We start from the raw sequence: 23,367 nt of genomic DNA on the forward strand, positions 1-23,367 counted from the left end.
AATGATTCCCATTTTTTCATGATACTATTTTCTTGTAAAGAAATAGGGTATTTTTTCCTTTTTTTTAAGGTTTGCTACTTGACAAGTGCGTGTAGTACATACAAGTTACATATTTCCAATTATTTTTTGAATTTTAGAATGGAATTTTTGGAATTTGGATGTCTATTTCTAAATGTTACATTTTTGTTGTAGGTACAAAATAAAAGGCGAGGCAGAACATCATATTGTAAACCTAACACTGCTACCTTATTTTCAATAAGGAAACAAAGTTCCACAGCCTATATTTTCAGAGTGAAATATTTCTCTATATGTGAAACATCACAAAAGTCTATCAAATAGTATTGTCTAAGCTCTGAGATTTTAAATAAATTCAGTTAAGTGTGGAAATCTACTGAGTTTTTAATTTCTTGTAAAAACATGCATGGACATACTAGTGACTAAATGCTTAAGTTGTATATAAAAAATGCTTAAGTTGTATATAAAATATTTTTCAGAACTTTAACTGAGTTAAGTACTTGAATACAGTAGAGTTATTATACAAATTAATTGCATTTTCAAAATTGCATACTTAATTCTGTGCAGCATTTCTAAAAGGGAGTAGGTAGGTAAGATAAAAAGAAATTTAAAAAATTTCATTTAATATCTCTTTTTTGTAAGGTAAAAAGAAAATAAATGAGCAAATTCTTCATAAGCTGTACATCTATATAAATCTATAATCTGGAATATGGCACTCTTGGAGGGTTTACTGTAATTTATGTCAAATTTACAGCCACTATGCCTGCACTATTGAAACAGCTACTTTAATGCAGCAAGTTCTGTATGAAAATCTGGGATTTAATAATTGTGCCTGACAGAGTGAAGTCTACTGCAGTATTTTTTTTATGATATATTTTATTGTACTTATTGCTTGCTTGTGTAGTGTTATTAAAGTGATCCAATGTGCATACAAAGTTATATATAAACATTTATTTAAAGCTGAAAGTTGTTAGTAGATCTTATAATGATATGAAAATCACTCACTTACAGGTACCAGAATTTGAAACTTATATTTTTGTTGAGCTATATGCTGTAAGCACAGGAGCTGCTTTGAACAACAGTGCCAGATTTGCTTTTATAACTGTCCTGGAAAGTGATGCACCTCATGGTTTAGTGTATTTTGCTGTGGGATCTCGATTTGCTGTTGCTTATAAGAAGACAGCTTTAATCAGTCTGCAAGTTCTTAGAGATTCTAGTACATCAGTAACCACAATGGTTACCTACATTATGCAGGTAAGACTTATTATTTAATTTATTTTTATATCTTTCTCTGACCTTTAGGAAAGCAGAGACTTCCAGCTCTTCAGGGAGATAGTCAGGGGATTCCCTTGGGAGACTGCCCTCAGGGACAAGGGAGTGGAACAGAGCTGACAGATCTTTAAGAAAGTCTTCCATGGAACACTGGAGCTAGCAATCCCCAGGAGCAAGAAATCAGGCAATGAAGGCAGGAGACTGGCATTGCTGAGTCAGAACCTGCTGGTCAAACTAAAGAGAAAGAAACAAATGCACAAGCAGTTGAAGCAAGGAGAGGTGAGGTGGAAAGAGACTAGAGATAGAATGGGAATGTATAAGGAAGGCCAAGGTGAAGCTGGAAGTGAACCTGGCAAGGGATACAAAAAATAACAGGAAGAGCTTTTTAACCAGAAAGGTATGTTAACCAGAAAGAGAAGGTCAAAGAAAGTGTTTCTCCCTGATAAACAATGCTGGGAAACGGGTAGCAACAGATTAACAAAAGGCTGATGGACTTAACACTTTTTTTGCCAGTCTTCACTGACAACCTTTTTTCTTACACCTTTGAAGTGGGTGGACAGCAGGATGGGGCATGGGGGGAGCAAGTCCGTAAGTCCGTCCCATGGTATGGGAAAATCAGGTTCATGACCACATGAGGAAACTGAATGTTCACAGCTCTGTGGAACCCAAAGAGATGCATCCCAGAGTCCTGAGGGAACTGGTTGATGTTGTCCATACAGTATCCTTTGTTACTTGAAAAGTCTTGACAATCAGGTGAAATACCTGGTGACTGGAAAAGGGGTATTACTATATCCATCTTTAAAAAGGGAAGAGTAGAAAGGAAGACCCTGGGAACTATCAACATGTCGGCCTCCCCTTTGTTCCTGGGAAAATCATAGAACAGATCCTCCCAGGAGCTCTGCTAAGACATGTGAAGGACAGGGGGGAGCTTGGAGAGAGCTAGCACAGCTTGACCAAGGGCAAATCTGCTTGAGCAACCTAGTGGGCTTCTATGATGGGATGACTACATCAGAGTAGAAGGGAAGGGTTACAGATGTCATTTATCTGGACTTCTGTAAAGCCTTTGACACATAACTTACAAGATCCTACTCTCTAAATTGGAGAGAGATGGATTTTATGTTGGATTTGAATGGACTGTTATTTGATGGATAACAAAGTGGTTGGATGGTCTCATCCAGAGGGCTGTAGCCAATGGCTCAGAGAATCAGTGACAAGTGGTGTCCCTCAGGGATGTGTATTGGGACCAGTGGTATTTAGTGCCTTCATTAATTGTGTAGGTGAAGGGATCAGGTGCACTCTTAGCAAATTTGCAGAAGACACCAAGCTGAGGGGTGTGGTTGACACTCCTGAAGGTTGGGATGCCATCCAGATGCACCAGGACAGGCTCAAGAAGCGGCACTTGGGAATCTCATGAGGTTTAACAAGACCAAGTGCAAAGTGCTGCACCTGGCTCAGAGCAACCCCGGTGCAGGCTGCGGGATGAATGGATCAAGAGCTGCCCTGCCCCGAAGGTCAGGGGGTGCTGGGGAGGGGCTGGACGTGAGCCAGCCATGGGCACTTGCAGCCCAGAAAGCCAAAAGCATCCTGGCCTGCATCCAAAGCCCTGTGGGCAGCTTTGGAGGGAGGAGATTCTGGCCCTCTGAGACTCCAGCTGCAGAGCTGCCTCCAGCTCTGGGGTCCTCAGCACAGGAAGGACATGGAGCTGTTGGAGCAAGACCAGAGGAGGCCACTCAGTTGATCAGAGGGATGGAGCAGCACCTCTGCTCTGAGGAAATGCTGAGAGAATTGGGATTGTTCAGCTAGGAGAAGAGGTGGCTTTGGGCTGTGCCAATTGCAGCCTGCCTTTTCCTATCTGAAAGTTGGAGAGGGACTTTTGGCAAGGGCATGTAGTGACAAGAGGGAATGGCTTAAAGCTGATAGACAGTAGGTTTAGATTAAATATCAGGAAATTCTTTACGGTGAGGGTGGTGAGGCACTGGCAAGAGAAGCTGTGGATGCCACATCCCTGTAGGTGTTCAAGGTCAGGTTCAGTGGAGCTCTGGGCAACCTGGTCTAGTGGTCCCTGCTTATGGCAGGAGGGCTGGAACTAGATGGTCATTAAAATCCTTTTCAACCCACACCATTCGTAAAATCATGGATTTTATGATTCATTTATAATTGAAATTAATTTAATAATAATAAATTAAATAATGGATTGTTCTTAAAAGTAAATATGACTGATTAGCTTTTTTTTCAGGAAACAGGTAAACATTTGCTGAGCCTAGCTTCTTTGGTTTTCCGTTATTTAAAGAACTTTACGTTTTTGCATTGTCAAGAATATTTTTTTTTTTTGCAATATCTTTCAGTGGCCTCAAAAATTATGGTCAGCCAGGCATCTAATATGTTTCTTTCTTTGTTGTAAGGCTCTTGTGAGCATTCAATTTTTGAGGCTTTTTCATCTGAAATTAAGTTTTTATTGTGATGGTTCTGTATACAACATCCACCCAGCAGGACACTTGTTCTGTTAGGGAACAAATTTATTATTAGTACCAGAACATACATAGGAAAAGAGAGAGGAATTATTCAAATTTTTTTCAAAATTATTGGAGTACTAAACAAAAAAATTGTTCTTCTTATCAAAAATAGCATGTGCTAAAGTAAATTTTATCATCCCCATTAATTTTTTGTTAGATTATGCCCTTTATGTAAAAAAACCCCATAATCCAACTATTTTTGAGTTGTTTACATCTGTAGCACAAGACTCTTCTAGCTGTTGACACTTTTTTCTCTTAAATGCATACCTCACTCATTATTATTGCAGCTGATGAAGTTTCTCCTTTAGCAGATCTGCAAAAACATGATTCCTGCCTCTTCTTTAGTATGTGTGAATCCAGCATCAGGGCACAGACTACAAGAGATATTCTTTCAAGTTTACCACCATCAGTAGTAGTTAGCCTGATCAGTTTTGAATATTTGTGATTTTATGCCTAAAATCATTGTTTTGGGGATGAGTTATTATATACTCACCCTTTATAATAAAAGCTTCTGCATTCTGTTATTATATTGAATGCACATCTGTTTTAACCATATAGGTTTATATTGTATTTCCATTCATTTATTATATAGTAATTGACCAGTGTTTCAATTAGATTGTGTGGTAAAAATTTTCACTTTATTCAGCCTAAGAATTCACTCTTATTTAGCTGTTAAATGGAAAAGAAATTGCTACTGTCCAGAGTATATTTAAGCTAAAATATAGTGGGCAGTCTCTTATCCATTTGTAATTTTTATAACCAACCTTCTTTGGACATTTTTAGGTTTTGAGGGTGCATGGCCAAATACTAAAGTATTTGTATTAATAGCTTTAAAATAAGGGGCCAGAGCAGACAGGAAGGCAATAACTGGAAGGTGACGTTTATCTCAACCTACAAAGGTTTCTTAGATATTGTTCTTGTTATTAGTGCTTTTATTTCTGCTTATTTCTGCTTATTTCTATTTCTTAGTTCTTAGTGGGCGGGGATAAACAAAAGGAAATTCCCCCTGGGATTTCCACAGGTGATGTGATCATGTCTAGTGCAATTTTGAACAGTTACAGGCTGCATTGACTTACCAGGTTTTCCAATGAGCTCAGAAAATATTAGATTCATTCAATAAATAAACTCTACTAATAAAAGCTAATTATTTTCAAAAGGGGTCTAGTATTTCACAAATAAAAATCCTCATTTTGTTCAGTAGGACACCTCTCCTTAGGAGTCAGTATACAAGCTGTCCTTATTAAATTAATATATACTTTTGAAAAAATAATACAATTGAATAATAGCTTAGGAAGTTAGTTTCCTCTTAAGGAAAGTTTATTATATAACCAGATATAATGTCAAGGCTATGGCAAGTGACAAAAAGAACAAGACTTTGAAGAATGAAACAGTTACTACAAACCTCATGGAAGGTAAAACCAGTGTTGCTTCCCAAGGAAATAAGGCCATGTAGCATTACTGAATAAATTAATATATCCACCTTGCATGTTATCCTATGGCATTTGCTTTGCCTTTGTATTAAATGGATTATTCATCTTTTATGTATTCTGGGACTGAAAATACCATGAATTGATATTAATTTGGACACAGATTTCCAAAAATTTTGCTTTACTTTTATTTAGTTTTCTATGCATTTGTAATGCTTTTCTCTACCCTAAAGTGAGGGACTTTGTGCTGCAGTCACATTCTTATATCAACCCTTCTGGAATTCACACATGTGCTAACGTTTCTGTAGTATTTATTCACACAGAAAAGTTTTGTTGTTTTTGTTTTGGAAAAGAAAGAGACCCTCTTTACTATTGACAATATATAATTCATCTCCTAGGTTTGATTGATTACTAATTCAGGGAGATAATTATTTTAAATGCAATATTTTCATCACTCATAGCTGCTTTTTGAAAGAGGACTTCTTTTTTACACATTTTGTTTTTGCCCACCTAAAGTATGTTCTACAGCAGGTGGTTTTGAACAATTACATCAATCATAATGTTACCTAAACCTCTTTCGGTTTGTTTTAAGGAACTACCAAAACCTGAACGTATTGGACGGACCTTTATATATCCAGCTGTGGCAGGACAAGATTTTGCCAGATCTGAAGGTTTATTGACTTTTGAACATGGACAGAGAAATGCATTCCTGGATGTGACCCTGACTCCAAAGACAGGATCTTTAAACCCATTTCCTAAACGCTTCCAGGTTCTACTTTCTAATCCCACAGGTGGTGCCAGGATAGATGATGTGTATGGTATTTCTAACATCACCATTGTCTCAGATTTGGACTCCTTGCCAATTTGGGGACTGATTGATCAACTGCATCAGCCTCTTGATGACACCATTTTACACAGAATCCTTCAGAATCTGAATGTCAAAGTGGCTACAGAAACTACAGAAGAGCAACTTACTGCTGTGGTGCATATAATAGATAAGGTAAACACTTCCTGTCTGTTCTTAAATGACTAATGACATTATTTGGAGTATAATAACACAACAAGGCACATATATATATATATATATATAAAAATGTAAAACAAGGCAGATCACATCCACATCAGTGAAGCAGTGACTCAGAAGCACAGACTGCAAAAGTGGAAATGGTGAAGTCCCACAGTCAAGGAAGGAGTTTGTCTGCCACTAGTTAGGAGGTGGCAAGAAATCAGAAATCAAATAGGTTGAAATGAGCAACTAGTATTAATTTTGCATACATACTTGTAGCTCTATATTTTCTTCTGTGCAATTTTCCTTTTGGTGCTGCAGATTCATAGAGCTTAATATGTTTTTTTGACTCTTGGGTCACACCTTTGTTGCTTTTAGGCCTGGCACAACCCCTGCTCCTATCTTTACAGCAGACTGCAGTCAACACACAAGCAAATCCTACGTGGGTCAGCTGGAGTCTACTGTAGTCTTAACCAAGCATCAGTCTTTTTTCCTCCAGTACCTTAGGGAACTGGGTTCTCAGGGTAGCTGAGTGCTTAAGCATGGCTCTAATTTCTGTGAAAATTATGGATTAGTTTTATGGCATTCTGTCTTTTCTGGACTCTTGGAATAATGCATAGAAACTGGAAAATTTCTAAATATCTAGATACAAAGCATTATAAGAATATCCAATAATTTTTGATTGTTGCCACACAGAAAACAGAGAAAATAATTTAAAAACTTCTCAGGACTCAAAAATCCTTGGTTTGTGAAAGAATGAAAAATGCCACGTCCCTTCTTTAATAATCAAATCCCCCAGTAAGCCTATCTTTATGTAGTTTTGATAGACTGTGTCTTATGCCTTGGAAGCTCCTATGTGATCAGGAGTTGGGAAAAATATTCTGAACTTTTAGAATTAATATTAGAATCACAGAGAAGATATCACTAAACCATTGAACATGAGGAAATGTTACAAGCAGATTCCTTTGTGTAAAATGTTGTTTGATTTCTTCTCCTCTCATTAGGTTACAGGTGTCAGTGAAAAACTGTTACTCACTGACAAAAGTAGAAGTCTCTTCTATGACATACTCTGTGCTCTAGCTAGCCCAAATCGCAAGGACACGCAAGGATATAGCCTGCTTGCTGAGGTGACTGAGAAGTTTGCTTTTTCTCTGTTGACTGGGATAAAGTGTGGATCATCAGGAGAAAGGTGAGTAAGCTTGAATTCATAATATGTTTTGTAAATACATAACAATTTACCAATATATAAAATCTAAATTATATTTTCAGAAAAGGGATTTATCTCCTATCTAGTATGTTACTCCATGTGAATATGTTGTTACAGTGTCATGATCTTACAAAGCACTGTGTCATATTGCCAGTATATATAGTGCTTTGTAAGATTGGGTGTAACACATTACTGATACTTTGGTATGGCGTAGATGTGGAAATGTGAGTCAGGAGATCTGATCAAATATTGCCTGGAAATGTATTCATTATTCTTGCTAAGAAAATAATATGTGATTGTATGATGCAGAGCTGTGTTCTAAGCCTTAGATGAACGTTAGCAACCCAAAATTTCTACTGGCATTTTGAAATTTGTATGTTCTTGGTTTTGCCCACTTGAACATTGTTTTAAAATATTTAAAGCTACTCGTAGTTTTACATTGCTAGTTTTGTCTCCAAGAGCAATAGCCTCATGAAGCTAATGGGCAGGAGAAATAGGTGACTGAGAAAGAGATTATTCTTTTTTATGAGACAGATGGTTTTAAACACTTTGTTTCTCCTATTGGGGATCTATTAAACAGCTGCTGGTGGAATGTGTGTTCAGTGTTTTGAACTTAAAAGTTAAAATTCTTTATTCCAAGTGTTTTGCATCATCTGTTGGGAAAAAAATTAATGCCACATCATCCATTTTAATGCCTCCCCTGTTTTTTAGACTCAGTTCTACATCAAGTTGTAAAGGTGAGTGTTTTGATAACCTAATTCTCTATGGAAAGGTTTTAGTTGCAGGTCATAAGGAGCAAATCTCAGAGAAGAAATGGAGACACTGAAATATGTAAAAAATTCAGCCTTTTTTTTTTCCTCACAGAAACTGAAACACAGTGCCAATGAAATATCACAAGCCTAAAAATGATGAATTGATAAAGTACTAACAAATCACAAATACCTTTTAGAGTCATTATGTAATGAATAGTGAAGCTTGGTCTCACTTACCAGCCCTATTGCTTTTCCATTTCCACAGAGGCAAAAATGTCCTTGACAGCTGCCCATATATTGCAATAATGGCTCACAACTGGTTTCCTCAGCAAATCAATGGACATAGATTTAATGGAAAAGATGGAGATTCTATTCAAGTACCTGAACATCTACTAGAGGTCTCTGTAGTATTACCATCTCCCCAAGAAGAGAACTGTGAATCTGTACAGTTCACAGAATACAGCAGTCAGCAGTGGTTCCTTACTGGAGATAAAGAACTTGCCCTGAAGAACAAGGTTTGAAGATAATGCAATTTTTTCCAAGGATTAGTTTTAATCTAGATATTGCTCAAAACATAATGTGTTTTATGGTTGTCTCTGATTAAAATGAGCACTGATTAAAATGAGCACTGTGTTGAATCTTAATATTAAATATATCTTTACATTGTACGTGTTGTTTCAGGTTTTTTCAGTGAGCTTGAAGGGTCAGAGTTCACAAACTTTGAAAGATAACAATGAAGTCATTTATCGTATTTATGCTGAAGGAAGTCGGATTGTTCCACAGAAGTCTCTGTGTCTCCTCTGGAATCAAGCTGCTGAAAGGTTGTTTTATTATTGTGTTTAGTTTTCCATTTTCTACCATGAATCCATCTATTTGTGTAAAATGTGATAATGCCAGTTAAATAATTTGCAAATATAAAATGATCCATTTAATGTCTTTTTTCCTTAATTTTTCTGGCCATTTTACCAGTTCACAAAACTTTTCTTATAATAAAATGAGCAGTTATTCTATCTTAGATATTTCTCAGACTTCTACCCTTTTTTCATCAGAACACTATTTAGATTGTATAATGATGCATTAGGTTACAATGACAGGCCATAAATCTCAGAATTGCATCAATGAATGTGTTAATGACTTGGAGATAATAATGTTCTGTATCCCATTGAAGTCTAGTTGATTTAGATTCAATTTCATTAGACCAACTGGATGATACCAGCCTGCTATTGATACAAACTATTTGTTTTCAGGAGGCAATGCACCACAATCTACCTGTATGCTCTCCTTTTACCTACAAATTCCAGTAGAAATGGCTTAGGCTATCACCTGTGGTATGCCTTATTGTTTTTCCAAGCTACTTCAGCAATACTGAAAAAAACCTCAACAAAAACCAAAGAACAAAAAACGACCTGAATTTTAGTTTCAAACCAAAAAAGAGCAGTATAAGATGTTCTCCATAACAGGATAAGGTGTTGAGCAAACAAAGTAACTATTTGAAAAGTCAGACAGACCTAGCAATCAAGCAGAAATTTTAAAACCATGGCCACAAAAATTCTCTAGTGAAAAAAAGTTAAATTCAATACATTTACAAAAATAAAAAAAAAAAAAGAACATGAAAAAACTATAAGCAACATTTTACTCTCTTTCAAATCTTCTGTTCTGAGCACTGCACATGATAGATTACAGAAAACACCTCTGCAATAATTCAGGGAAGTTGGTATTCCAGGAATACAACAAAAATTTTAAAGCCTGCTTACAATGTGAATTACTCAAGTCCATTTCCAACTTTGTGAAACTTGTTTTGCAGCTGGCTGTCTGATAGCGGGTTCTGCAAAGTGGTTGATGACACATCAGATTATGTGGAATGCTCCTGTTCTCATATGTCCATTTATGCAGTTTATGCCCAAACAGATAACTTGTCTTCATACAACAAGGCTTTTTTTTCTTCTGGATTCATCTGTATTTCAGGTCAGTTCATTTAAGACAGTTTTCTCATTAATAACAACTGATGACCAGTAAAACTGGTTGATTGATTATTAACATTTTTGGTAGCTGATAATAATCTTTTTATTAAGTGGAATATTGAAAGAATATTAACTAACTTCATGTTATTAGAGGTTCCACCTTGTCTGGTATTTGCACACTGACAAATTTTGCCACTGGAATAAAAGTCAGGCATAGAAATATCACTGAATCAACTAGGTTGGAAAAGATTTTTGAGGTCATCGAGTTCAATCTATGGCCTAACACAACCTTGCCAACTAGACAATGGCACTGGGTTCCACATCCAGTCTTTTCTTAAACCCATCCAAGGGTGGTGATTCTACCACCTCCCTGGGCAGCCCATTCCCATCCCTGCTGGCTCATATTTTGGCACATGGGGGCAGCCTGTTCCTGTGCCTTCAAGCTTTTTTCTTGAAGTATGTCCACTTTCCTGGATCCCTTTGCTTTTGAGGGCTGTTTCCCAAGGTGCTCTCCAAAACAGCATCCCAAATTCCACTCTCTGGAAGCCTTGTGTAGAAGTTTTATTGAAGTTTTAATATCCTTGTTTCACTGAATATTAAGAACTCTCTTATTTCATGGTCACTGTGCCCCAGACAGCTCCTGATCATCACATCTCCCACCAGCTCCTCTCTGTTTGCAAACAGCAGGTCTAGCAGAGCCCCTGTGGACGGCTTGTGACAAGAAGCCCTCCTCTATACACTCCAAGAACCTCTAGACTGCTTCTGTGTTGAGTTCCCAGCAGATGCCTGGCAGGTTAAATCTCCTACAAGAACAAGGGCTGGCAACCTTGAACCATCCTCCAGCTGCTTATACAATAATTCATCCATCTCTTCATCCTGATTGTGTGGTCTGTAGGAGACTCCCACCAGGATGTCAGCCTTGTTGGCCTTTCTCTGATTCTTACCCATGGCACTTGATCTTATTGTCATTAATCTCCAGTTCCATGGTATCCAGAGCCTCCCTAACATACAGAGCTACCCCTCCACCTCTTCTCCCTCGCCTGTCTCTTGTGAAGAGCTTGTAGCCATCCATTGCAGTGCTCCAGTCCTGCAGGTCATCCCACCACATTTCTGTGATGGTGACTCTGTCATCGCTTTCCTGCTGTACCATGGCTTCCAGCCCCTTGTTGGTAACCCACACTGCTTGCATCATCAGCTGTGCTGCTGATTTCACTCCTGACTCTGGCTTACCACCCTTGGGCTCACCTCTGGAGTGCCTGGTTTTATCCCCTTCCTCCTTCAAACCTAGTTTAAAGCGTTCTCAATCAGCCCTGCCAACTCATGGGCTAGAATCCTTTTGCCCTTGTTGGACAGATGGAGCCCATCTGACTGAAGCAGGCCTGGTGCTGTAAAAATTGCCCATGGTAGAAAAACCAAAATTCCTCTGTTGGCACCAGCCTTTAAGCAGCCATTTAGTGGTTATATGGGTTTTCCTATTCTTTTTATCATTCATCCCTACTTTTGAAGGAACTGAGCAGAACCACACCTGCGCTCCTGCCGCACCAACCAATCAATCCAGAGCCCTGGTGTCCTTTCAAATGACCTGGTACCCTTCTTGTCAGCCTCATCACTGCCAACCTGGATAAGCAGCAGTGGGTAATAATCAGAGGGGTGAATTAGTTCAGGAATTTCCTGCTGATATCCCATACCTGGGCCCAGGAAAGCAGCAGACTTCCCCGTGGAATGGGTCTGGGTGACATACAGGGGCCCTCAGTTCCCCTCAGAAGGTGAACTTACTACAACTACCCTTCTTTTACTCTTAATTTCCTGAGGTTGTGATCCGACTGACAAAGTGCACCTGGGAGACTCTCCAGATTTTTTTGTTTACCATCATCTGCCTGAGTCTCTGGACCAAGGGCCTTGTACCTAGTCTGTAAGGGCACCTGGAAAGGTGAAGGGGGTCAGGAGGGAATTTTTGTGACCTCTCTAAGTAGGTCCTATTTCCATTCCCCCATCTGCTAGGTCTCCTCCTTCTGCCTGGTGGTAAGAGGGACAGGGCTCCTCTGACTCCTGCCAAGCTTCTCTCAGGGTTGCAAGGCTGTAACTCCACCAGCTGATTTCTCTTTTGCTCTCCCTAATACTCCTTAGCCTTTCCACCTCTTGCTTAAGCTCTGCTACCAGACAGAGCAGATCATTCACTGGCTCACACCACGCACAGGTGCCTTTTGCACTGTCCCCTGCTACTGCCCCCAGGCTCCTTGCAGCCAGGGATCTGGACAGTTGTGTCCTTCTTGGCAGGTTCTGTTTGGGCTCAGCAGTTTGCTGGCAGCAGCAGTAGGCCTTTGATCATTTGTAAAACATTGCTGGATTTAGTCAAGTTGGTGGGAAAAAAACCAAACAACCCCAACCAAAACACACCCATCTAACACAACCCACCACAGGAGAGCAGCTGTCTCCCTCCTGTGCAAACTGCTGTACCATGCCCTGACTGCTGTGTCATGCCCCTGTTTGCCCGATCTGGCTTACATGCTCCCTAGAGCAATTTAAATCTCCTACACGTGGTCCTTGCTTGCCTGATTGGCTGTTTCCTTGGGATGGTTTATTGAAAAGAGATAATATGTCATTCATTTGGGGGAAGAAACTTAAAAATCTTAAATTCATCTGTGTTGCTAGCAGGAGTACTGTAATCCTCTTTGTCAAATTTCTTTGACAATTTTAGCTGGAATTTACACTCAGAAATGATAACTCAGGGGAGATAGATTCCATTACACTCTGCACAGCATTACTGCTGCCCAAGATCTTGGGAAAAAATTCTAAGAGTTTAACCTATGTGTAACATGACTCTTCATTAGCAGCTTCAACAGCCTAAATCACAAAATGCAAGGCAGGAAGCTGGGGATCTGAGTTGAGAACTCAACTTGGCTTCTGAAGGAGGCCTTCAGATTGCAACTGGTTTACTATTATGTTGCAGCAATCACAAATTAAAGTAAATTTTCTTCGAAGCACAGAATTATTTAGGTTGGAAATGAGCTCTTGCATTTATAGGCAATAAGAGTAATTGGCTTATTAAGAAAATATGCTAAATGGAATTCTCTACTAACTTTAACCCCCTTAAATGGGAGTCTGGGTGTCCTTCTTGTGAGGTTTATGACTTCTATATTAGATCATCACTGTATCAAAAATTGTGCAAGCATCTAAATCACCAATTTATCCCTTCCAAGCAAACTGCCCCAACAGATTAAATCTAGGGTCCTTAATGTTTTTAAAATATCAGCCAAAGAAAATGAAGACAAAGAAAGAGGAAAAACCTCTCAGTTTTTTACCTGTTCCACACAAATTGATGGTTGTATATAACAATAAGAAAAGGAGACTCTAGCACATAAAAATAAACAGATTTTAAAATACAATTGCTGTATTACAGAGAAAAAACAATAAGTTGATGAAACAAAATGCTGTAAAAAGCAAAATGCTATAGAAACTGAAGAAAAAAAATTATGCAAAAGCTTAGAAAAAATTTTGCTGAATTGGAATCAATAAAGATGCAGATCATTGTTCAGAACTAATCACTTATAGTATATGTCATTAAAATGTGTTTTAAAAATAAAAGTAGTTTAGTTTGGTTAAGGATTTACTTTGAACTTGAGGCAAATGCTTTCCAATGCTTTTCAGTTTTTTGGCTGGTTGAAGATGTTTACTTGTGTGATGATACATATTACTAGATTTAAATGAATATTTTAAGTAACAAATTCCTTAGGAGTGATACGGGTATTTTTCATATATCCTGACATTTCCATTTGGGTGTGAATAGAATATTAAAAAAAAGAATATTAAAAATATTAGAAAAAGAGACCATGTAGATGGTCATGTAAATATCACTTAAGTTATTTAAAAATACTTAGAAATAATACTTTTAGCAATTATTTATTTTACTTATCTCTTACAAATACTGGTAGCTGAACAAATAGTCAATCTCAAGACCGACCTGAAAGATATGCCTTAATTACCTAAATTCCTGCCCTGACTATAGTGTCAAAGTGCACAATTAAATCCAATTAATTCTGAGATTTAGCAGTGCTTTTCTTGGTGGCTTAACTTTCCTACCAGTAAGTAGTTCCTGGGGAGCTACTTACTGGTAGGAAAGGGGCCTTTGTTGTGTTCATGTTTACAATGAATTAGTGAAACAAAAGCTGGCATCATTCCTCCTGACTACTGCTATAACAAATTTCTATGCTCAACACAGATGAAACGGGAGACTGGCATTTAGAAGGTTATAACTATCTGTTATAATAGTGCTACTCAACAGATGCATTTTTTATGTAACTGTTTCTAAAAACCTTTTATGGGAGCACTAATATGAGCACTAAACTGTTAACTTTGCTTTGCATATAACTATTATTATAATCACCCATATCATGCAGAAAGGGACATCAAAGAAACCCTTTTCAAAAATTGCTTGTTTACATTATGAAATTATTTTAGCTCCCAAGCCTATGGGAACATTAAATACATTTCATGTTGAAATAAACTTAAATACATTTCATATTGAAATAAACTCATGAATGATCCCAGTGTGAACCAAAATTATCATAGTCTCCCTGTAAGGTTTGTTTGGTTGGGTTTTTTTTAGGTAATCTGCACCTTTGAGAAACATCTGCTGGATAATATAGAACAGTTTATCTGTCTAAACTTAAATATGCCTTATATTTTTTTTACTTTTTTCATTATCATTTCTGTGTAGGTTTCACTTTGGCTATCATCTCCCACCTTTTCTGTACCAGGTGTGCCATGTTTGCAGCTAAACTTCTCACTCATATGATGGCTGCTTGTTTGGGTACTCAGGTAAGAAAAAAGGCTGAAATCTCAAAATGTATAGTAAGTACATGTCTGCTTTCCTCTTCTTCATTTTCATGGCTGTGTCGGAACAGATCTTCTTCAGTGTAAATGTTTTTGGAAAATGTGAAGTTTCAACATATGACACTTAAAATTAATGCAATATTCATATCCTGTGTTGGGAATTTAAATGAAATTACACACTATCTGAAAATATTTAATGAAAACTGATGGATGATATAGCAATGTGAGAAGGCATTCCACGTCTGGAATGCTGTGTTCAGTTCTAACTTTTGAAGGATTTTGAAAGTTATTGTCTGTTTGGGCCCACAGGCTTTTCTGTCTGTGACCTGTTTTTTTGTTTAAATGCACTACATATTAACTTTTATATGTAATTCTGATCTCTGAATAATAATTCTTGTAAACAGTTCCATGTGGTGTGTAAATGTAATAATTTTAATTACAGAGGTGCAATTTGTGTGGTTCTAAGTAATTTCGTCATTCATCCCCAGTCTTTGAAATACATCACTCTCCTGATCTCTTTTCCTTTGCCATGCAATGATTTTAAAAGTTTAAAACAAGATTTTTGAAAGAAGATTTTAACAGAGTAACTGCTTAGCTAGTGAGCTAGTTTGGAGAGGAAGTAAAGACAGTTTGGCAGCAGCTGTCAGGTAAAGGAAGGTGGTTTTAAGTCAAGAGTGAAAAGAAAGTGTTTGACAAGGGAAAACAACTACTGTACTAGCTGTTCTGAACAGCTGAAAGAAAATCTTTGTACAGTTACCTGCGTTGTAATATTTTGGCCTGTTGTGAACTAGCCTGATTAGGTAGCAAAAATTTAACAGAAAAGTCTAGGTAGATGATGTATGTACAGCTGTACCCACATACAAGCATTTGGTCACTATACATATGATAAGAAATTCACAATTTAATTGAAAATTTCATGAGTTTGCAAACCAATGACTCTGTATTACAAAAACTATTTAAGACAGTTTTAACTGAGAACTTACTACATGAAAATCAGCACTTCATAGTTTAAATACAAGGAAAATGTTAGTATTTTCCATTTCTATCTACTAAACTTTTAGCACTTCTAGACGCTGGATTTGTAACTATTAGCTCTCAGGCCACTCTACAGAATGAAGGAAGCTGGTGTTTCTCTGTGTTTATATTTTTATGAGGAAAAAACCCAAAAACAAAACAATAAAAAAAAAGACCCCCCCACCCCTAAAAAAGAACCCAGCTGCAAAGCTTTCTGTGGTAGCTCCACTGTTTTATACATACAGATTAGTTTTCCTCTAATATCTGCACTAGGTGTTTATTAGATTTATAGTTTTGAGGTTCTTTTTTGCTACCAGTGCACTAGTTACTCATGTCTGTAGATGGCAGTCAAATCTTCTCAGCACATTGCTCAGAAACTTGCTGTTCCAAGGCTGTGCCTGCTTTGTAGTTGCTCACAAAACTTCATTTCTCCATCAGTGATGGGGAAAGGTGATTCAAACATTCAATCTTCATTTCATTCTTGTTGTATCCAAGGCTGCCAGCATTAATGGAGCACTTGAAAGCATTCTAGAATAGATGTTTCACCATGTGTTCGGTGGAGCTCATTGGAAGAACATAAAAGCCTAGATATTTATAAAACATTTTTTTATTCCTTTCAAGCATAAGTTCATGTGAGAATACCCTAAATGCACAAAGGAAAACGTTTCTAGGCTGAGATTTTCAGTTTTGGACTAAATTTAGGTGAATTTCTGAGTATTCAAAACAATTGAAGTAGTATGAGAACATATTTCATACTGTCATACTCGTCAATAAATTTTTTCTTTTCAGCACTAAAAACCTAGATTACAATCTTAATAGGAACTATTGTTATGCCTACCACGCTTTGCCTGAGAATTTCCAGGCAGAATGCATGAATAAACACTTTGTACATGGCTTGTTTGTGTATACTCAGCTTGATGCATCTTGTTCACATTAAATTTCAGGGGTCATTTCCACAGTACATGCTGAGTATTACAAATAACATGAATGTACTCAAAATTTTCTGTTTAGACTTCTTGTGAGTGCACTGTTGAGCTATATGCAGTAGCCACTTCTCTGGAATATTTAAACATTCATAGACTGCTTACAGCAATTACTGTGTACAAATGGTCTTCCATTCTTGTGGCCAGCAAAGCAAAATTAAAGTCCAATCAAATAGAAAAAAGACTGTGTCATCCTATTTTTGTCAAATAAAAAATTAGCACATTCTAATTTATCCTGTCCTCAAGCTTCTTATACATTACTATGATACACTTAGCATCATCACCCGTCACTGCAATAACTACCAAACTGGCCAGGTCAAATTGATCCTAGCACTGACTTTGATGGAAAAGCATGATGAAGAATTTTATTTCTCTGTTTAAATATTTAAATTGTGTTATTTAACCTGAGCAGAAATACAGACATACAGTTATGTTTTTTCAAGAAGCGATAGTGCATACCATCTTCTTTTTAAAAAATTGTTAAACATTTTTTTAAAAATTATAAACTACATTCTTGTACTCTTACAGATTTGGACAATTCTGCCAGAAAATAAATTTTAAAGATGTGATAAAATCTCCAAGAGACGATGAAGGAGCAGGATATGAATGAATGAATGAATGAATGAATGAATGAATGAATGAATGAATGAATGAATGATCATAGAGCCTGTAGCTTCTGCCATGCTATGAAAGTGAAACCTTTACCGATACAGTGAAATGGTGCTTTTGCTGTACTGTTTTAATCCTAACTCCTCTCTTCCAAAATAAGGAAATTCTTATTTTCACCTGCACAAAAGCAAAGCCCAAATGAAATTGATATATATACCTGCCTAGGGGGAGCTTGCAAAGCATGTTCCAAAATGAGGTGTCTAGAGTGATTCTATATACCATCCACCACAGAGACAGCTTGTGACAGTGAGTGACTGAGTGCCTGCCCCTCTCCTGGCAGTAGAAAAAGTTTTGATTTTAATTCAGTCTTCTCTTAGGGTAAGCGTGAGCCTTTTAGTCAGCTCCTGGGAAATCCTAGTTAAATGACTGTTTCTGAGGAGGCTGGGAAGCACAGAGTTTCGCTAAACTCCAGGTCCATATGAAATATGAAACTTCTATGGAATAGAAAGGAAAAAATATTTTTATGCATTACTTTAAAGTTAGAGCCCAGTTTTCCAGAGTAAGGGAATTTGTCTTGAGGAAAACTAGGCCTGAAATGTCCTTGCTCTTGATTTACTTGCTGTAACCTGACAGTAGCAAATAATGCTTATAAGAAACTAACAATTCTTACTTGTAAGATTTGAGAGGAAACAGAAGAAAACTGTATACAGTGATCCCAAATTGGTGCTCATTTTAGAAATTTGGCTCCATACTAATGTGTTTTGTCCTGTTACTTTGTGATGTGAAATATTTCAGTAAGAATTATGAGTGGTATGTATTCTTCTTCCACCCTTGTTGTCAGGGTTCTTGTCTTTGGGATAATACAGTCTAACGTTTCTCATTTATAGAAGGAAAGATTCTACAGATATCACTAAGAATGGAAAGTGGAAAAGATTTTCACTTCTATTGGACTATTGGAAAGCACAGCTAGCTGAGACATTTGTTGGGTATGTCAGAAGGGGAAGGTGTGTCAGTAAAAATGTTCATGTGGGTAAACTGCTTTCATCAGTTCCCTGCATAACACTTGTTTCACATTAAATAAATTTTATTTACTTTATAACAGTCATTCTGTACCAGGGGATACAATGTATGTTCCTCAGTCCTACTGAAAACATGGTCCCCTATAATACAGCAGACAGTGACTCCTGGAGTCTCACCTATTTTTTTGTTACCATTGCAAAAATTAGGACCTAACCCTAACTCCAGGGACTATTTTCTTAGGTTTTAAACTGACTTATTTTAATTATTTACTAGTTATTAATTATGTACTAGTTATTATTAAGCTGACTTATTTACTTATTTACTAATTATTACTGATTTCAGTCACTCCTACCAAGTCAGAGCACAGTTCATGCAGCTTCTTTCAGAGCCAGTTTCAATCTAATCATAAGTAGAACTATTTGGGAATTGGATTTAAATAAAAGACAATTTCAGAGTGGACTAACATGAATTGAATGCTTTTATAGCAAAGCAATACATTTTTACAAATGAGGATTAGTAGGCCCACCTCTATTACTCTACAAGTTTCTGGTTTTGAGTCTGAAGTACCCAAGAAGAATCAAAGTTGGAGCTAATCAGAGATTTTTAGTAGAAGAGATTGTAATCTATATCAAGATTTCAATGTTTTTATAAGTTGTATACATTGATCATTTATATATGCAGACATTTTAAAGATGCTGGATCAATGGATGGAAGATGGATGGATAGACAGATGATATATAGATAGATAGATAGATAGATAGATAGATAGATAGATAGATAGATAGATAGATAATCAGGTGTCCTTGGGTGTTAGATAAGGTGTATGAGGTCCTTCAGAATCTGAGAGTCAAGAAATCCTTACCTGGAGAAGTTGACTACCCAGTCATTAGAATATATGTTATGCACAATTAAACAGTGAGGAAGAACTGCTACCACAAAACAACAGCAGATCATTCCTTGATCACCCAGATTTCTGGGTGGGAGCAGACTACTCATTGAAATCCTAATTGCAGAATATTTCCCTTTTCTCCAGCAGAGGGAGTCAATTTTCCTGTGAGTTCCATCAAGTGCGGAGTTGACACGGCTTCAAGAGATTTGATGGAATGATGCCATCTGCAGATACTTAGAGCTTAAGCTCAGAGAAAAGTAAAAGGCTCTGCAAATGCTCTAAGAGTTTATCTTCACGGTCTCTGTCTAGGGAGTGAGGAGATGTAGAAGCAGCTGAAAAACATATCCCAAAAAGAGAGAGTAGTAGTTGTGACCAAGTTAATGAGTGTAAGAAATAAATAGGAAATATTCAATTTAAATCTTATGCTATTTGTTTTCATCTGCCAACACAGGATTTTGGTGTTTTGCTGATAATCTAGCTCTGTGGAAGTACCCATATATTTTTACTTTTGCTTTTTGGTAGGGATTTTACTTCTACCACCCTTGTTCATTTTTCTCATGTTGAGCCCCATGTAGGGTTATGCACAAGCTGTTAGGTTTTTTATAGATTATCTCCTAGGGTTTGCCAGAACTCAGATATATGAGCAATGCTATAACATATGTTAGAATGCTGCTACATTACCTCACACCTCCTGTCCTCACTGCCAACAGTCAAATGTTCCATTTATCACTTTGAAGTATAAGAATATGAGATTTGTATCAGCTAATGCCTTCCAGCTCTTTTTCATTATTCTCTACTTTCCCCCAACATCACAAACAGTTGGGGACCACACACACAGTGGAACAGACTGAAACATTCCCAGGTTGCCTATTCACTGCTGTTCTTGGTGTCTTACTGTGAAGCAGGTTATACTGCTGCCTCCCTCTATTTCATGCTTCATTGTAATTTTTCAACTCTTTCTCCCATTTTATGCCTCCCTTTTTCATCTCCCTTTGTTCTGTCCTCTCATGTGTCCCATTCTTCTTTAATAAAAAAGTAGTTATCTATTACTTCTCCTAATCAGCAAATCTTCTGTTGCTTTTTTCCCTGTTGAAGGCTTTCCTCAAACCTGCCTTGATGGAGAGAAGGACAGCAGCAGTTGCTGTTTCTCAGCCATACCATAAATTCAGGCCATAGCAACAGCTGTGCTCTATTAATATGAAATTTCCAAAACATTCTGAATTTAGCTTATCTATCAGAGGAAATAATCTATAGGGTTTCATAAGCAATAGAACTTCAGTAGTTTTCCTTTACAACTAATTAAAATTATACTAACCACTGAAACTTTAAGTTCTCTTCTTTCTCTACCACTGTCACTTTGCTTGCATCCACATGCAAGAAAGTTTTAAAGAAGTATTTTTTCCCATTTTGACAGTTTTCTCATTACCTACTTCATAACTTTAAGGCAGCTGATGTTCCATACACAGTAGATTCACAAGTCCTTTTCAGAATTTAATTGAATAATTTGTAGACATGAAACCAGAGCCTGACCTTGCCAGATTCATATGTCAAGTTTACTTTCAAGTGTACTGGAGTTCTGATTGCTTTAGAAAATAACTGAATATTATTTTCATAAATACCAGCTTACAATTTATGATTATGGTTAACTTATGGTTGTGGTTAACTATGATTAAATGCTTTTTAATAATGCCTAATTTAATAATGCTTAATGCTTAAATAATTTTTGAAAGTTAAATCAGTAGGCTGTGGTTGAATTTTGCATGCTGGTAGATCTGATTTTGTTCCCGTAGTCATTTTTCCCTATTTGTATGTGCCTTTTGAAAATCACATTATAGAGATTTATAAGAATTGAACAAACAGGTTATAACATTTCAGACTTTTTTACTTTATTATTTTTATTTTTAAGATATGTCAACCTTTTTAAATATAATTTGAAAGAAAGATACTAACACTAATGTAGATCTGATTAGATTCTGAAAAATTATAATGAAAACCTTATATGCTTGGAATGACAATGAATAATCAGTGAAATTATTAAAAAAGAGTTTGGGGTGTATATTAGCCAGAGGCAGAAACCAGAAGCACATAACTTATATTTTCACGCACCAAAAAACCCCCAAACTGTGTTCAGCCATGAAAAAAGGTTTAGAAAACCATGATGCTATATTTCCATGTTTCCATTTCAAAAAAATGGAGAAACCAGGAAGCTTTTTTTTGGCAAAGATAGATGAATGAATAGAAATCAACTAAGCACAAAGCATATGCATCATTAGAAATTAACGTCTATAGTTGAAACACTTGCTGGGAAAAGTAGAATTTTATGTGGGTCTCAGAGACCAGAGACGGGAGAAAGTGCACAGAAGATAATTAACTACTTGTTTTACTTGACAGCTGAAATGGGATAGGAATCTTCCCTTAGTCAATAATTGTGGACCAGCTGCTAAGAAGTAGCTTGGCAAATGAAGGAATTCAAAGTCTAAAGATTGTCTGCCTGTGAGTAAACAAACAGAATTGAGTCAAATGAACACCTAGCATCTCATTTACCCTGGGATACAAAATGTCTGTTCCACTCAAAGGACAAACATTCTGATGAAAGTTGTTAGCTCTTTCCCCCTGTTCCCGCAGTATTTATCCCTGGGCCTTGCAGCGCCCAGACACTTTCATTTTATTGTGTCCTGCAGTAGTTTTGGACAGATACTGCTCTTGTCTGTGGTGTGGTATAAATCTGCATGTTGAAGGCAGTCCAAACACAGGTCTTCCACCACTGTGTCGAAGCAGGTGGGAAACAAGGGACATATAAATGTTCTTGCTATCTTATACAAGGTTAAGGCACCTCTTTACACAGGCTTTTAGGCTTCTTGTTCTCTATGGTATCCAGATTCAAATCAGGAAAATTCAGCCTTGAAAATAAGTTAGTAAATAATTTGTTTTGAGACCAAAATCAAAAGAACAACTTTCAAACAATAACCGCAATAGCTGAAGCTTTGCTTTGGGATAGGTGGCCTTTTATTTCTTTTTCATCGTTCCCATAGTGAGAAAAAAGTTGGGAAGAGACGAATCAAGCAGGCATACAATATGAATAGATCCCATGCAGATGCATCAGTCTTCTAAACCTAATATACAGAAGTTTTTTTTTTGTCTTCCCACCACCTCTTTCATAGGTGTGCATGACTCCGCACAACATAAATGAGAGACAGATGGAGAAATATATAACTGAAAAGTACAGCTACAGACTTGTGGTCTATATGAATTCGTAATTAAAATTGGCTTATATTTACTGCTATATGTTACTTCTGAAGTATTTTTAAAATACTGCAAATTGTGCTTGAATATAATCTGTGATCAAGATACAGCAGCATACTTACAGACAATTGGAGACAGTTACATGAGGATTTTCAAAAGGTCTCCATGGGAGATAAAAGACAGCTCTATAGCAAAATCTATCTTCATGTTTAATTGTGCTCTTCAGTTGTCACAGATCCTTGCAGCGGCTCACCTTTGAGCAGAGTTTTGGGTAGATGGGTAGTTAATGTGTTCCTAAACCCTCATCTGAATGTTTGCCAAGTCATTAACTTATAGTTATATACAGCACTCTACTCTTGCCATGGGACGAGTTAAAGCAATATCCATATAGGAATCTTTAGGTTTTTTATAAACTTGTACCTTGCCTTTAACTTCATGCAGGCTGGTATTTGGCATTAAAATGTTGCAGCTCATTACTAACTTTTCGCTGAGATCAGATGTGATGGGAACTAATCTTGTCAGGATAATTTTTAGTCTGGGCATGTCAGCTTCCCACCTTTGAAGAGCAAAAGCTTTCAGGATATATTTGATAGTAAATGATATGTATTGTTAAAATATATCTT

The 23,367-nt window shown here is 37.0% G+C and overlaps 1 protein-coding gene across 1 annotated transcript in view; it reads left to right on the forward strand.

Moving 5' to 3' along the window:
* ADGRV1 (adhesion G protein-coupled receptor V1) overlaps positions 1 to 23,367 on the forward strand; it is a 358,311-nt gene that overhangs the window by 119,783 nt on the left and 215,161 nt on the right. Inside the window, exons 79-85 of the mRNA XM_059836928.1 lie at positions 1,027 to 1,269; positions 5,820 to 6,227; positions 7,238 to 7,422; positions 8,458 to 8,707; positions 8,874 to 9,013; positions 9,997 to 10,157; positions 14,871 to 14,971. Coding sequence (XP_059692911.1) covers positions 1,027 to 1,269; positions 5,820 to 6,227; positions 7,238 to 7,422; positions 8,458 to 8,707; positions 8,874 to 9,013; positions 9,997 to 10,157; positions 14,871 to 14,971 — 1,488 coding nt within the window. The remainder of the gene's footprint in view (positions 1 to 1,026; positions 1,270 to 5,819; positions 6,228 to 7,237; positions 7,423 to 8,457; positions 8,708 to 8,873; positions 9,014 to 9,996; positions 10,158 to 14,870; positions 14,972 to 23,367) is intronic.

The sequence above is a fragment of the Haemorhous mexicanus genome, chromosome Z, assembly GCF_027477595.1.
Source record: "Haemorhous mexicanus isolate bHaeMex1 chromosome Z, bHaeMex1.pri, whole genome shotgun sequence".
In the NCBI taxonomy this organism is placed as follows: Eukaryota; Metazoa; Chordata; class Aves; order Passeriformes; family Fringillidae; genus Haemorhous; species Haemorhous mexicanus.